Raw genomic sequence first — 17,139 nt, 5'->3', positions numbered from 1 at the left:
TCCAACTTTTTTATGGTGATTGTTTTCAGTTCTTCCTGTAGAAGTTGCTAAACTTGTTAAAGTTTTTTTTTTGGGGGGGGCGGTGGGGGTTTCCAAGAAGTCACACTTCTCCTCCTAGGTGTCTGTACTTTTCTCTACTTTTAACTGTTGTGAATAACTTAGAAGGAAGGCAATAAGTGCTCTGGATATAAAATTGAAATGACATGTTTCTCAGTGATGTGCTGAAATCTGAAGGAGGTTTGGACCAAAAGCAGAACCCAGAATGAGGTTGTCGGATAGAGACGCGGAACAGGGCAGGTGGTAGAGCAGAACAAAATCCTCCCAGGCAACGTAAATTCTGATTTGTACTGTAGTATTCTGCATATTTACAATCGAGTCCATTTGCATTCACAAATCTATTCAAATAAAATTAAAACTTAATTGATGTGTTTGGATATTTTTAAACAAGTCCACACTCTTATAATCACTGCCTTTATTTTTTATTATTTTTTTTCTAGGGTGATCCAGGCCAGCCAGGAGAAATTGGACTCATGGTGAGAAATTATTTTACCTTCTAAATTGATGTTTTCTTTCATACAATTGATGCAGCTCCCTATCTTGGTTAACTTACGAAAGGAGCGCCAGCACTTGGTTTGAAATGTTGTATTTGTTGTAACTGGCCATTCCAGCTCATCCAGAAAAGAGTCACGATGAAGAAGCTCTTCAGCTGTAAGCTCATAATTCAACATCTGATGGGATTGTTGCATTAACTTTAGTAGTGAGGATGAGGAAGCCACTTATTTATCTCAATATCATATCAAGAGCTGCACAAGATTTTTATTGTGGCGTATTTGAATGGATCCGCCATGACGACCAATTTGAGGACATGCTAAGGTTTAGGTTTTATAATCCAGCAACATTTGATGTGTTGAATATCCGTGTGTTCTGAAAAGTGTGATTTTAATATGAAGATGACACTCAACATCTATGCTTGTAATTCAAGCGCAGAATGTATTTTTGGTATTTAACAGTTTTCATAGTGGGATCACATGGGTTTGATGTCGATTTTGTTCGCAATTTTATTTTTTTTTATGCAGGGACTTAATGTTAAGGATGCGTTTCATGATAACCGATAAAACATTTTCTCTCACGAACCCAAACATATAGGACGAGCCGCTAGCCGGCGGACAGCAGGTGGACGCAGCTTGCAGCTAATAAACCTTTTGATTAAAGTCTCCTCTGAAAAGCTACGCTGAAAAGGTCAAAGCAAGCTCTGGGAAAAAAAAAAAAAAAATCAAAGGAGACCAATTGACTAAAATCACATTGCCGCTGTCAGATTTTTTACAGAAGCAGAAACAGGAAACAATCTCCTTTTTATCTAGAAACGCATTACCGATGACCTTTCGCTACACTCGACAATGACTCTCCAATGTGGTTTTTTTTTTTTGGCTCCCAAATGTTTTGTTCCCGTCGCCGCTCACACAGTAGCCGCGGAGGTAGCAAAGTTTCTGTGAGTCATGAGCGTAAAACGGCAAAGTGGAGGGTCCCAGGTGTTCTTCCATAAGCCTGAAGTGCTTTTACAGCTGTTTATGACAGCAACAGCTGGAGTTCCTCTCCAGAATGTCCTCTCATAGAGCTCTGCATAGAAGTAATCGCTTCTCTCTGTGACTCTTTAAATAAAGCACAGCGTTTCATGAGTAAATACGCTGCATGACACTGATATACTTTTAACAAGGGATAAAGTCATCATCTGGTAACAAGCCCCCTTGATCTAAATCAGCAGGAGATCAGCACGAACCAGCTGTTGTTGTTGGGGGACGGGGGCAAATAGATGCGACAGTACATTTACGATGTCAGAAAGTCTGTTTTTTTTTTTGTTTTTTTTTAAACCAAATCCTGATTGCTTGCTACTGCGTTAGGTCTATCAGTAAAAATGAGATTTTGGATTGGTGGAGATACTCCTGTTGTAGGTTGTGCGCGTTTTCGACTCGAGAGAGAACAGAAAAGCTAACTTGTCACTCAGGAACAAACCTCGCATCCATCCTTAAATCTGAGGAATTATGTGTTCTCAAGCATTTGGAGCTGAGGATTAAAAAGGATCGTCTCCCATTCCTCCCAAGGTTCAAGATTCCACAAACATTTTTTGCCTCCCCCGCAGTGCTCTAGGAGCAAGACACTTAATTTGACATGGCAAACCGTTTTTAATGTAGATGCCCTTGTTAAAGAGGCAAACGTAGAATCCAGAGTTTTCCAGCAGCCTTTTACGACATGTGGTGCTGGTTAGGGGGATTAAACTCTTGTGGTGCAACAAGGAAAAGGAGGAAGAGGACGAAGAGGAGGAGGAGGAGGAGGAGGAGGAGGAGGAGGAGGTGGCAAAACGACAAAGGAGAAAAAAATATATTTTTAGAACTCAAAGGTTGGAAATAATCAGTGCCACAAACTTTTTTTCTGGAGTAAATTAAAAAAGGTGTTCTGCTCTCTGGGAAGGTGGCTTTCAGTCTTTGCAAAAAAGTATTTATTTGGATCCTGACTTTGCTCGGAAAAGATTAAATGAGACTGTAGAGACTCCATCCATAACTGGAACCACCCCGCCCCCTAATTTTCATTGTGGTGTTATTTCCAGTTTAATTCCCCTTTTCATCCTGTATCTTTCCAAAGTTTACCCACATTGCTTGAGTAACTTTTCCAATATGCCTTTTTTTTTAAAGTAAGGACACACTCATTACTTGTTGATGTCTTTAACTACTTTTTTATCTAATGTTCATGCACAGCAAGAGCAGAGATGTTTTGAAATTGCTTGGAAACAAACCAGTGCATCTGGCAAATATTCAGTCAACCACTTTCGGATGTTTGCACAGCCATGTTTAAACTATTCATCGGTGTTTTTATTAACTTGAACCTACAAAAACACAATATTAGTTTTTGAAGCAGACTGTTCTGCGTTTATTGAAACTACAACAGCGTATTTAAAAAAGCATTAAAGCAGCTGATTTCATTGTAACTTATTCCCATGTTTGAAAACAAAACTAACATAATTTCCATGTCTTTAAAGTTTAAACCTGTGGCTTGAAAGTTACACACATACATTTCATCAGGTCGTAATTAGCTACAAATGCAACATTTGTTGAAATAAACATCTGCTGGGTGCAATTTACCACAGTCGCGACGAAAATGTGTCTTGAGATGGAAATGTGAGTTATGGACTATTGGATATCCTGAAATGATGTCCAGAAATGAGTTGAAACTGCCATTTCAAGCTTGTTTGGATTTTAAACGGCCTATTAGCGCCGTTTGTTTTTTTCCACCCATTCGGACCACAACTTCCTGTCCGTGTTATTCTATTAATTTGAAGCTGAAAACTTTAGGAACCACCGATTTAACATCTTGGACTAACCAAAATATACAGAGTAACTGGCCCTCGCAGCCCTTGGAGAAATCGCAGTCTGCTGTGTTAGCGTAACATTGTACCCAGGACTGTCGTCGCATCATCATCAAGCTCTGCAACCTGGAGTCTAATGAAACTTCAAATTTCAAATCTTTACCTCAGATTAGGTTGTTTTTTTTTTTTTTTTTTGTTTGTTTTTTTCTTAAAACCGCAATCTATTTAGCAGTCACTGCACAATCAGGTCATTACTTCAACTTTCAGGGTAGGTAGACCAAATAGACGATATGATTCTTTTAGCTAGTCGTACCGGTATGACAAGTGTTACTGAAAAGCCTGAGAAAATAAACGCCTTGCGAATAGTAGAAGTAATAAAAATCACAGGTTTTAAGTTTCTGTTTTAATATATCACAGTAGTATATAAACACAAATTCATGACCATTTTATTACTTACACCCATTGTGATTGATTAAGACAGAAGACAGCTTTCTCAAGCTTAAACCAAGCATCAAAATTGGTAGGACACGCTTGTTGGTGCTAAGCAGGTTGGTGTAAGTATGTTAGAAACTGCTGATCTGCTCTGTGTTTGTACTCACGTCAACTGTCTGGTTTACAGAGAATGAACAGAGAAAGAGAATATATCCAGTGTTCAATGAATGAATGGAAATGTCCAATACTCATTGGACACCCCAAACCATACAGGAATCCAAACTGCTTGTTAAAACCAAAATATGCAGAATACCAAATCTGAACGCACACTAACCGTGAAGGAGATGACGTATAGCAGCAGAATATCACACCTGGTGTCATTCCTTTGTGCTAGGAAGGATAAAATTCTCAGAGTCTCCCCAAAGTTGGTCAGCGACAGATTGTAAAAGAAATCTCGCCTGGTCTAGCCTGTCTCAATTTTAGGTGGTAGAGTCAGTATTTGGCAGTTACAACTTAAAAGCATCAGTCCTGCCTTTTCTCAGTTGATTAAGTTGTTTTTGTTGGTGGAGTTTGGTGGAGGCTTTCTCTGCAGACTTTAGGATTTGTGGAGTTGGGCTCGTTTGTACCAACTGAACACCATTTAAACCGCAATTTAACTGAGTACTATGGCTAACCTTCACGCCCATCTTTCGATGACTATTTCTAGCAGGATAATTCACCATATTATTTTCTCAAACTGCTGTCTTGGTCATGTTAATGAGTTTACTGTACTCACACTCTCACCAGATCTCAAACCAGTAAAGCACCTTGGAATGTGGTTGAACGTTTTACATTAAAGATGTGCAGCCAGAAAATCTGATGCAGCTCCAGGAAGATGATGGTCACAGTTGACCAAAATCTTCAAGAAATATTTCAGACACCTTGCTGCACCTAACCCACAAAAAAATTGAGGTAGTTCTATACGCAAAAACAGGTCCGATTTAATACTAACAAGGTGTACAAAATTTCATTCCAGAGGAACGTTAAGACCGACTGAACCATGTTTTCAATAGAACCTTTGAGGTGCCCGTATAAGATCAGCCCAAATTTGTTTTCCAGTGCTGCTGGAGTTGAGTGCAGGAAATGACCTGGGGACTTCCTTATTGTTGGTCAATTCCAAACCCATGAATGGACATTCAGGGATTTGTATGTGTGCTCAAACACTCGACTACAGTAGCCATCCTGTTGTAGGTTTTTTGATTGTCCAACGCTGGCGCTAAGGTGTAAAATGTTGAGCGTACACAATGATAACGTATTCCGTCACACAAAGTTTCATTTACCTTAGATTACTGCCACTACTTATCAACGTTTGAGCTTTAGTTCGATTTGAAAAGAGTCCGGACTTCTTTGAGGGCACTTGACTTTCTGGAAAAAAAAAGTCTTTCCTGCTTCTAGCTTTTGAGTGCTCTCAGATGTAGCCAAGTTAATTAGCACTCAGGCAAGTGGCACATGCTCTCACATTCCTATTGGGTCATAAAGATGTTTACCAAACCCTTCTGAGGTTAGCAAACAAAGGCATTTAAAGGCAAGTATGAGGAAAACCTTTTTTTTTTCTTGGCTGATAGAGTAATGAAAGTTCTTTACTGAGGTTTTTGTTATAGGTGTAGATGGAATTCACAATAAAAGACCTGCCACTGAGCAGCCCTTGCTTGTGTATGTGAGAACTTGCTGCTAACAAGACTTTAAAGGGCAAATGTTGGGGAAAATGTAAATGGGGAAAATGGAATACCTTGAGCTATGTGATGAACGCTTTGCTTCATCAACAAAAACTTAACAAGAAGCGATCCAACAAGCAGCTCCTTCCCAGAAAGCCAATCATTATTAAGTCATATCTTGGCGCGAACGAAACCATGCTTGATTTGCACAGACATTTGCACTGACAGACAAACTTTTCAACTTTAATATGACCTCATTGGGAACTTTTACTTGTAATGCAGGCACACCAGAGTTTTAAGCTCAACAGGGGACCATATCTTTTTGACATTTATATACCATCGATGCAAACAAGAGCTGAAACGCTGCTGCCGAGGAGGGCTCGTAGGGCAGAGGGTCTGTCTGGCCACAGACAAAGCGCCAAATGGCACGGTTTCTCAAATTCAAAGCAAGACGAAAACTGGCTGACAAGGCGCACCGTAGCAGCCAGAACTAAAAGGTGTTAATGAACTGCTTTGATACGGCAAGAATCCAGTCTTCTGTTTCACAACATTTTGTCCACGGAGCTAAGAAGAAGGTTGACGATCTAACGTGGTTTCCAGTTTAATTGCGATCAAAGGCACTATTCCAGATTCATCCATCATCGCTTCGCATCTCAGAAACGAGGCGCCTTTTCCTTTTTTTGCGCTTCCTAACTTTTTGTTTTTATATCTTTGTAAGGCTTTCCAAATATTGGCCCATTTAGGTAATGAACTTGTCTTGGACTGCGCTGGGAGCGTGGGGTGGCCAAGACGACGCACGTTTTCCTTATTGCTTAAATGAACAAAGATGGAGTTTGTCATAAAAGATAAAACCCTAAGAGTCTTAGTTTATCCGTTGTCTCATTTGGGATTCACTTTTAGGGTGCAGCTCCATGACAAGAAAGGCTCAGAGTGAGGCGATTTTCAGCTCTTGCCGGAGAAATTAAACAAGGGGCTGATTGTGATTCAGTTCTGCCTGAAGGGCGTATGCGCACTGCATGAAATCCTCCCATGAGTTTGCCAGGCTCGCTGCTGGCTTCGAGGATTGCATTATTTCATCTGACCAGGACTCCTTTTCTTTTTTCTTGGCTGTATTTTTCTTCCACTCAATCTCTCTCTCTCTTTCTGTCTCTCTGATCTTTTACAGGGACTTGAGGGGCCTCAAGGGCCAAAGGTGAGTTATAGAAAATCACCAACTTTTATTTTAGATCTTGCTTTTTTCTTTCATAGATTAATTGAATGGGTTCAACTGACTTATTTGCAGTGTTTTGGAAATTAAACTTTTTTTTTTTTTTTTGCATTTTTGCAAAAAATTGCAAATATGCATTTTTGCAATTTTGCAATAACCACAAATAAGTTTGTGGTTATTGGGACCACAAACTTTATTGTGGTCCCAATAAAGTTTTTGCGACTACAAACTTTATTGGGAATCCTGGGAGAAGCGCATAGGGTTAGGGTGCATCACTTAAGTGATGCACTTAAGTGCATCGCTTAAGTGATGCACTTAAGTGCATCGCTTAACACTTAAGTGATGCATCGTTTTTCTTACACTTTCATTATTTTTACAGAACAATTATACAACCATACATCAGTAATGCATAGCACAAGTGTTGACAATATGAAGTTTTTCATAAAATAAATATCTTAGCATGACATCTTATGACCTCAGCATCACATCTGTAGACTCATCAGCATACAACCCTAAAATAAGGATACACTTTGGGCAATGATGCATCTTTTTCATAAGAATTGGAGGTGCCCATGCCATATGTAACAATGTTATCATATTTGAGACTGTAATTTTTTTTAGATATAGCTGTCTTTTGCTGGCAACAGCCTTGTAGCAGGAAGGCTCTGGGTTCAGAGCCCTGCCTGGGGTTTCTCTGCATGGAGTCTGCATATTCTCCCTGTGTCATGCATTCATCATATGGGTCTTCTCTGGATAGTCTGGTTTTCTGCCTCTGTCCAAAAACATGATACATCCTGTGATGGACGAGCAACCTGACCTGAAGATGTATGAACTTAATGACTGATGGAGATGGGCACAAGGCTCCCTGTAACCATGAAAGGATAATTAGGTGTCGACAAAGGATGGATGGATCTTAATAATTCATCTACAGCATCACCATCTCCTGTGACAAACTTCTCCTGGTACAATTAGGAAAAAAACAAACAACAAAAAAAAACCTATGTTCTTCTATAAAGATTCTGGAGAGCAGGAGAAATACATGTCAACAAACTCTGCCACCTGAAAGCTTTGGGTCTCTGCATCCCCTACAGAGCAAGCCTCTTGGCTGCTTCTCTAATTAATGCTCTGCTTGCCTGGCTTTCCGGTTTAGGTGGACGACCATTGTGCTGGCAGGTTTGCTGTTGAGCGATAGTAGTTTCATAGCCAGATGATTAATTGAACATTTCTCTGTGAGGTGTTCAAAGCTTGTGATATTGCTTAGTGATCTAACTCTGCTTTGATCGTCTCCAAGTCGTTCTCCTTAATCTGTCTGAAGTGTTCCTTGGTCTTGATGATGCTGTTTATTCCTATGTCTTCTCCCATCAAATCTCTAAAGAGCTTCACAGAACAGCTAATGAGATTAAATGACACACAGGTGGTCCATCTACTAATCAGGTGTCGGAAAGCAGTTGGTTGCACTATATAGTTTTAAGTGGGAACATAGTGAAAGGGCTAAATCCCAATAAAATTCCAAGTAAATTAAAGTCTGTGGTTGTAACATGTTTAATTGTTCGACACTTTCGAATGGCACTGAGAGTACTTTTCACCTTAAGCCTAGTTCGCATGATTTTGGAATAGTCGGACGATTTTCAAAACCTGAGACCACACACGATTCGATAAAAAACGTCAGATATGACGGGTTTGATTGTGCCGCGTGTGATGTCCAGCCACGTGGCAAGAGTAACACACCACACACGAAGCGATTACACTCCCAAACATTCAGACTCCAGAAAGAAAGTCCAGTTAAACTCCACCATATTTTGAATATAAGGTAAAAGAACATGGCTGACAGTGTAGGAGCAATAGCGATAGTTTGTGGACTTATTTTGAGCGATAAAACATGTAACAAAAAGAAGAGGCGTTGGATAAAACAGTGGCGACAGCGCGAGCAGCGGCTCTGTTTACTGCAACATGACATGGAGTTGAGTTGTTCTGCTTCTCGTCGTTAACATTTGCTACGCTATTTAGATTGTTTTCTGTTCTATCGTTTCATTTAGAGTCACCGGTTAACGATGCCCGTTGAAAACAATGGGCACAAAACAATTGGCTCGGCCACCAATTTTAAAATCTTGCCGTGTGAACCAGGCAGTAGCAAATGTTTTACTAGTCACAACTACAATCTACCTGCAACGCATTTAGCTGTCAGTGCCAAGGCCTGTCAGTGCCAAGGCCTGGCTGAATGAATAAACGTATTGTTATAGCCAACTTATGTCAAGTTAATAGCTGAAGTTACCAGGTACATCAACACTGGTAGCATTTTAGCTACAACTAAATGTTGAATAAACATTCATGTTCCCACATACCATCTCCAATGTCCACCAGACTTAGTTGCGCAACGTCAGCCGTTTGGGATTCCCCTCCGTGCTTACGTCATCTCGCTTTCTGATTGGCTACCTGTCACATTCACACAGTCCCTAGTTGGAGGACACCACATATGCTGCGGTATCAGGCCAAGACAATCCAACATGTTGAATACCCCTGAATTTATATCGGAGCGTCCCGGCGTTCTACCGACTGGACCCGATGAGTCTCAACGCGCCACACACGGCAGGATGATCTGTTAGGATTATCGTAAGCGATAGTCCTAGAATCCCAAACGTTCTAAGATTGTTGACGGAGGAGGAAAATCAGGACAAAAAAAAAAAAAAATCCTGCCTTGTTGAACTAGGCTGCAGGAAACCCGAATTCTGACGTAAACCAAGAGGTATCGTCTTCTGGCTGAAGAATGTTGTTTTTGATTTAATAGTAACTCGATATAAGTCACATAAGTGACAGTAAAATATGCAGGGTGTTTAACATATTTACCTGGAGTTTGGAGACACGAGAGCCACGGTCAGGTCAAGTAAACAGAAGGAGAAGAGGGCAAGAGAAACAAATGAGAGATGGAGAACAGAGAACCTGGAGTTAAGTGCTGCGATACAGACTGATGTGGGAAACAGATGGAGGCCGAATCCAGCCATCAGGTAGCTGCCAGTGTTTGTTCAGTGTAACCCAATCAGACATTTCCTGTCTGCGCCGTCATCTGTCGACGAGGCGGTAGTGTGTACGTGAAGGGGTCAAAGATGATCCACTGCCGCGTTAATGACTCATAATCCAGCCCCGAGGCTGCTCAATTAGATCTTCTGCTGTTTGGCAAAGAGGCCACATGGAGACCCCGATCAAGTTTCATCACCTCAGTGGCTGTTTGGTTGCCATTAAATGATAAAACACCCGGCATGAGTCATGTTTACTCAGTATTTTTAAGGGGGAAAATAAAGGGGGGGAAAAAATTCAAAGACTCTCGTTTTATTGTTCCTGCTCTCCAAAATCTACAACTAGAATAACAATAAGGCATTTTTAGCAGAAAATTGCTAACATAAAACCAAGTTAGATGGGGAAGGGACTTCATAAAGAAATAAATAACATTTCAGTAAGTAAAAGCACAGATGTACTGACTTTCCTCACAGCCAGGACTGCAGACAAGATCGATCTAACAAAGCTAATAACCCACAAACATTTGTACTTTTCATGTCTTTATTAAAACAAATTGAGTAATCACTCAAACAGACAGCAGGCTGGAAAACGTATTTGACTTTATTGGAAACTCCCTCAGACGTTTCCTGTTACAGCTGATGAGACCTTCTCAGTCAGGGGGGAGAAATTTTGGAGGATTCCTCCCGACAAAGCTGTTTGAGTTCATTCATTTTTCAGAAACGGTATGGATCTGGAAGGACCCTCTGAACACCAGGCCGCACCGCCTAAATTAGGCAGCTTTACACCATTGTTTGAAGTTTTGCTGTGTAGGAGTGAAATGAATCTAAGGGTATGTTTTATTTGTGACCTGCAGGGCCACTAGTTGAATCTAGTTTGAACCACTGAATCTTCTGTATTGCAATTTAATGTGCTAAAGATTTGTCGTCAAATATTCTAAAACAACAAAACCGAAGCAGCAAAGCATCCTCAAACCGAAGCGTGTTTGGAGGACCCCAAATTTTATTAAGCCTTTTGCTTTTGGAAAACAAAACATTTTAGAAAAGATTTAGGTTAAGCGGTGATGTGTTGCTGTGATATCGTAGCCTCTACAGATGCTTTTAGCTTGCAGAATCCCCCCTCTTTCCGCCCTGGCCGTCGTCATGAAGTAGTAAAAACCAATCTGTCTGGGGATGAGCATCTCAACATCCAGCACTTAACACCTGAGCACAAGCAACTGTTGAAGATGTTCGCTTAGAGGTTCTGTCGTTGTTCTGGAAACGCCTGCAGACGATTTTAAAAAAAAGGGGAAAATACAACTGACTATACATTATTGGGTTTATTTTTGACTAAAGCAAACCTGATTAGTGTCAGAAGGATGCAAAGAACTTTAGATAATTTGGATTTATTGATTAACAGTATGTCTGTATAAACCAATAAGCATTTGTTTTTGTTTGACAGGGTTCACTGGGGGCTCCTGGTATCCCTGGAACAGATGGACTGAAGGTGAGCGCTCTGATTTAAAGAGACAGTACACCATCTGATGATCTAAAGTATTTTTTCTTGTTTTTATTTCCATATTCTCGTTACACTATTGCTTATCTGCCATACGGTTTAGAAAAGTGCACAATACTAGGTTCTGCTATAAGCTTTCTGCACTTTCTAAATGGGTCGCAACTTACACAAATGTTCATATTGTGTATATTGTGTAACGCGCTCCGTGTCCAAAGGCAAATAGTTACATAACTAAGGAGAAATTTAAAATACTGTCAACAAAAAAAGGATCTCAAATTTTGGGGGCTTTACCGTTTGAATCTTTAGCTATGAGGTGCTTCAGTCGTGCTGAGAATCTTCATTTGAATTTTGATGTTGTTTTTGTTAACTTTTTCACAGCTTCCTAGCACAAAATAAGTATATCAGTTTTTATGTTGTCTTTATAAACAAATCTTTAAAAAAAATAATTAAGAAATATTGAGTAGGTATTGCTCAGGCCTTATGGTTTACAGAAATGCACGTGCTTTACTGCAATAAAAAAAAAAATCTAAAAATGAGTTGAAAAGACAATAATAACAATAATGGATAACATCTAACAATTTTTCAACCACTTTTAGGCAGTCGTAGACTTTGTTCAGTGCTTCAAACTTTGAGCCGAAGGCGGTCAGATGAGAATTAAGTGTAAAAACAAAACAAGACGATTATGTCACTTCAGAAGTAACACCGTGCCACATATATGTAAATAATAAGGGTGCATTTTAACAATACTCACATGTTTTACAAAGTGCAATGTGACACCATACATGGTAAGATAAGATCTAGTGAACCTACTTATTTACTATCAATCCTGCAGTCTTTTGTTAACGGCTTTTTAAAATTACTACTTTTGTTTCCATAAAGTATAAACATTATTGGATCCCACTTTTTATCGTTTTAAGTCATTTTATAAGTGTGCAAATCAGACCTAGCAAGTAAGATCATAAATGCACTGCACACTAGGTTATGGAGGCCAAGGTCATAATTTATTCCTCAACACTATTGGTTTACTTTTTCTTTTCTATTTTATTGGAAAACAGAAAATCTGGCAACAATACCCTTTTCAAGGTGTGTTATAGCAGCTCAGCTGTTAAATCAAATAATCTTGTTATGTTTATTCTTTTTTTTTTGTGCAACTGACTGAAAATCTTGGGAAAAAAAAAAAACCCTGCCGCATACTTAGCCAAATGGAGCTCTGCTCATGTTAGATCGGCTCTGACATGCATTTTGACAATTTCAAACCATTTTTCTATTTAGGAGAATACCCCTGGGCTGCATCTGCAGGTCCTGACCACAGAGTACGGTTTTTGGAAGCATGTGTTATCTGTTCACACACTGAGCTAATTTCTGAAATTCACTTTCCAGTAAAGCAGACACAGTGCAGGTGTTCTGAAAATCGGAGCAAAATGTAAAAATAAGAAAAGCTGTTTTTGTTTTTTCACTCCAAAATAATCACTTAATGAATGGCGTGACTTTGCGCCATCTTTTTCATTTCAAGCACACATTGATAAAGAGCAGAGAGGCCTGTGTGGCTATAATAGGAACCAGAGTAAAAGAAGCTTCATTTCAGTGTGAAAGCCATGCAAACCCTGGAAACAGCTAAAGCTGGAGGCTTAATTCCACACTTGTGAAATGAGTTGGGTTTGCCAGCAGCCATGAAATAGAACTCCAGAGCTGTGCAATCCATCTATAAAACAGCCTGTTATGGTATGTAAGTCTCATTCATGCAGAAAGTTGAACTCGGAGGCAGTCAGTGCCTGATCCTTCTGCAGTGGCAGGTTGGCTGTCAGACGTTGCGTTGGTCTGACAGCAACGCTCACCAAGAAGGGCGGACAACTGGCAAGGCAAACCTTATCAGCATTGGTTTTTAATCAAACTCCATCGCAGCCGTGGTTGCACAGCATCGTCATTATGTCAATGACTCCCATATGTGGTCTGATGAATGATGCAGAGTCCCAGCGCTCATGAAGTATCATCACCGCTGGGGTGGCGGTGGGGCGAAGGGGAAGTTCACACATGGATCATACACGCTGATCTTCACCGCAAGGCGTCATTAAATCACGGCGTTGGGTTAAAAATGAAAACAAGGACGAGAAACGGAGGAATAACATCAACGGCCGTCTTATTTATGGCGATGAAATAAAATAGCTTCCTGCTACATATATATTTTCTTGCAGTTTGATTAATTCCGAGCTACTTACTGACTGTAGTTTTAATCAAAACACCAAAGTCTTGTACTTTCTGTCACTAAGCGACTTCGTCTGGTTGGAGCTGCCCGTCTGCCTTTGGAAGTAGTTACTTCTTGAGAAAAGGTAACGATGTGGTAGGTTTGCAAAGGTCAAGGAGGTTAATTATTTTTGGCAACAAATGCACTGAGGTCGGTTTCACCGCTTTGAGCTGCAGAGAGATTAAAGCTTTAGACCAGATGGACTTGGTTTTCCTCTTTTACTGATATCCAGGAAACAAAACAATAAGTATTTAGTTTTTGGCCAGCTCTGTTAATGTTTATCCTTTCATTTTTTTTCTCTCGTACCAAACAGATTCAGTATGTTTAGGGTTTCGCTGGTTGAGCACCATAACGCATGCTCTTCTCTCTTGTAGATGAGAAAATTGAGCCCCATGGTAGCTTCGTGGTTATTGTTTCGCAAACCGAACCTAGGAGTTCTTCTCGATTATCTGATGACAAAACTGATTAGCTAGGATTGACTGATTTAAAGTCATTTTATCTCTAAACATTGAGTCTGGCTTGTTATTGTGCTATAAACAAGCCAACAACAGCTGCTGCACTCTAAAAGCTAATGCAGAGCACTGAAAGATCAAGGTGGTTGTAGAAAAATAAAAGATCAGAACTGTGTTACCGTCCAAGAAATGACGAATTGGTCATTTTCTTTTGGGTCTCCCTATGCAGTACACATAGATTTTATAAATCTTCAGGTATATGTGTGTTCGCATGGGAAAGTGCAGATGAGCTCAAAGGCTTGTGGCTCTTATGAGAGAAAGTTGGAAACTAGCTCTGGAGTACGTCTGTGGAGAAAACGATGCTATAATTTACCGACTTTAATTAACTAGAGCTAGATGACTTAGAGAGTTGTCAAGGTGATAAGGAGGATGAGCAGGAGAAAGAGAGGTCGTAAAAGTGAATGGGAAGCTCTTAAGTTAGAAATGTTAAAGACAAACTTTTGTTTCTTCATGCAGAAAAAACTTACAAAATTCCTTTTCGAAGGCAAGATCTTATTGACGGAGTGTGTGTGTGTGTGTGCGCAAAGATGTGATTGTTGTTGTTATGGACACATATTTCTATCTTTGTGAAGATTAACTTTGAGTAATACATATGCCTCGCAATGATCTTGGTCCTGTTGATTAAAGCAGACTACGTTGAGTTGTTTCTGGAGCCTGGTTCTGTTTTTATAGCCAGGGATCCCGCTGCAGGCAGAGGGGTGAGCAGGCTCAAGCGAATAAAGAAATAAACCTGCACTTTAATGCACAATGTCAATTCCAACTGTTGTCTCCAACCATCTTACAAGCAGCCAAAGTTAAACTACAAATCTTGTCTCTTTCCCCCCCTCCACTCCCAACAGTTTTGTGAATTTAAATTTCCAAATATTTCCAAAATTACTTCCAAATATTCCATATTCAGGTTTGGTTTTTTTTCCAGCATTAGTCTAGCTTTTTATCTACTTCTTGTGTTTTGACTCCCACTCTGCTTTAGTCGTGTCCTTTGACTGAAGGTGTTGTTAAAAAGCGTGCATTCTCAGCCAACGCAGAGTCTCGGTAACACAATGTGACCCAGAGCCAAGAGCGCCAGTAGACTCTTGGAAGCACGCAGCAGTTAGCAGTAGACTCTATTACCTCTTCAGGCTTTATTTCGACTATAAGGGCGGCAGAAGTAGAACGCACCGTGCATATGTGCAATTTTGTATGTCCAGATCTAGAATTGGAGTTCAAACTTTGATAGGACGCGCACTGAATACAGCTGCTGTGTGTTGTGCTGTCAATAGGGAGATGTTGGCATCCCAGGACAGGACGGAATCCCAGGGGCCAAGGTCTGGTGCACACGTTTTCTGTGTGCTCTTATTCTTTTAACGTCACATTTTCTTTCTGCTTCGAGTACTGCTTTACTTTTTGCTCATTGTCTGTGGCTTTTGTGTTGTGCTGCCATTTGTTTTGTCAAATATCCACTTATGATTATTTTTTCCATCTTTAAGCATGAAGACGTCAATGTGGCCCATGTTAATTGTAAATATTTCTATGTATTTTTTGAGCTTTTGGAGCTGCAGTTTGCTAAGTTTTACACATGAAAGGTTTTCCCAAAAGAACATTTACAAAAACTGGCACTTACACGTGTGGCTGGGGAACAAGAAACTGCTCTATTTCTGTAATCTAGCACAAATTTAACCCCAGACACAATCCACACTTGCATAACTGCAGCCCAGCCCAACTCCCCCATCCACCATCCAACCTGTCCTGTGTCTAATTCCCTTTTTTTCTTTTCCAACAGGGTGAAAAGGGAGAACAGGGTGAAAAGGTAAAGTAATAACTCAGATCCCCACACATCCTTCTAAGTATCCCACCATGTGTTTGAATAGCCTTTGTGGTAAAATGACGGCAGCTCATGCTATTATGCCTCACAACTCCAGCTTGTATTTTCAAAGGTGACTCCCATCGAAGATCTGGCCGTCAGTTAGCCCGTGATTAAATGAGTCATAAAACTGCACCCAGTTTCTTCAGTTCTGAGCAAATAGCCTTTACAGGTTCCAACAAAAAAAAAAAAAAAAAGCCTCCCAGAGAAAAAACCGCTTTACTTTCTCCATTCCATGGTTCTAATGGTGCCATAACTTTGGTCTAGTTGGAAGTGGGAGGTGTAAACACTGACCAAGTCAACAGTGATCGGGAAGGAACTGATGATTCAGGATACTTCATCGACCACAAAATCGGCCCTCGGGCTCTTGTTTTCAGTTGAATCAGACTTATCCTCCGCCGCCAACATACCTGGTTCACTGTAATAACGAGGCTTTGTGGAAACAATCTCGTAGCAACTGCTGCTCCCGCGCATTACGGGCGTCCTGTGGAGAATTAGCTGGATGCAAATAACAGCTCAATGTGCAGTTGCTGAAACTGCACCCAGCAGATTCTAATGATGCAGGATCACGTCAATTCAAACAGTCATGAGCATAAATCAGTGGTGTGAGAAGGTAGGTTGGTTTCCAATGTTTCAGTTTAAAATGGTGTAAAACCGACTTCCAGGCCTCCCCACACACACAATACGCCGCTCTTGAAATATTCACTTCATACCAGGAGTTTCCGCACCTTTTTTACGAGCCCATCTAAACAGGCCTCGTCTTCTCAAGACAACTCCACCTCCATAGATTCGACTTTAGTCCTAATAGCTGTTTTTTTATGAACACAGAAGCAAAAAAAACGAAAACATTCTTACAAGTGAAGTCTTATAAATTAATGTATTTGTTCAGCAGAATGTAATTTTAGTTAATTTCCAGAGCTGTCGGACCTCGTCGAGGGTCTGAACCTCCAAACTGAGAATTGCCTTTCTGAAGTAAAGCCAGTATTGTCAATATAAATTGTAGTCTTTGGCTTTGTTCTCCCATTCAGGAGCCAGCAAGCAAACTCGGGGAAACTAAACTGTTATGATACTGACTCCGTGCTCGCAGTCTTTTCACTTTCCAACATATAGATTTCTTGATGGAAAAACACACATGTCAAGGAGACGAGCTGCGAGAGTTTTTTTTCTTTTTTCTTTAGGTTATCCCTCAATAATTTACACAAGGAAACGAGCTTTGATGTCATACCCACAGACCTCCTAAGTCAGTGCATGATTTGTAGTCTAGTGGATTTATGGAAAGTGAGATGACCAGTTCACTGCCAGACAGAGAGCTTGGAGCAAAAACCAGAGCCTCTCGTGTTTTAGAGGAACC

General features: G+C 40.4%; 1 protein-coding gene across 1 annotated transcript in view; it reads left to right on the top strand.

The window, feature by feature from the left end:
• Positions 1-17,139, top strand: part of col25a1 (collagen type XXV alpha 1 chain) — a 69,213-nt gene that overhangs the window by 14,423 nt on the left and 37,651 nt on the right. Inside the window, exons 5-9 of the mRNA XM_088015100.1 lie at positions 498-533; positions 6,650-6,676; positions 11,141-11,185; positions 15,208-15,252; positions 15,708-15,734. Coding sequence (XP_087871226.1) covers positions 531-533; positions 6,650-6,676; positions 11,141-11,185; positions 15,208-15,252; positions 15,708-15,734 — 147 coding nt within the window. The 5' untranslated portion in view covers positions 498-530. The remainder of the gene's footprint in view (positions 1-497; positions 534-6,649; positions 6,677-11,140; positions 11,186-15,207; positions 15,253-15,707; positions 15,735-17,139) is intronic.

The sequence above is a fragment of the Poecilia mexicana genome, unplaced genomic scaffold (genome assembly GCF_051168715.1).
Source record: "Poecilia mexicana isolate PSO_F unplaced genomic scaffold, ASM5116871v1 scaffold_18, whole genome shotgun sequence".
NCBI lineage: Eukaryota > Metazoa > Chordata > Actinopteri > Cyprinodontiformes > Poeciliidae > Poecilia > Poecilia mexicana.
The sequence above is the reverse complement of the archived record's forward strand: the minus strand, read 5'-3'. Positions and strand labels throughout refer to the sequence as shown.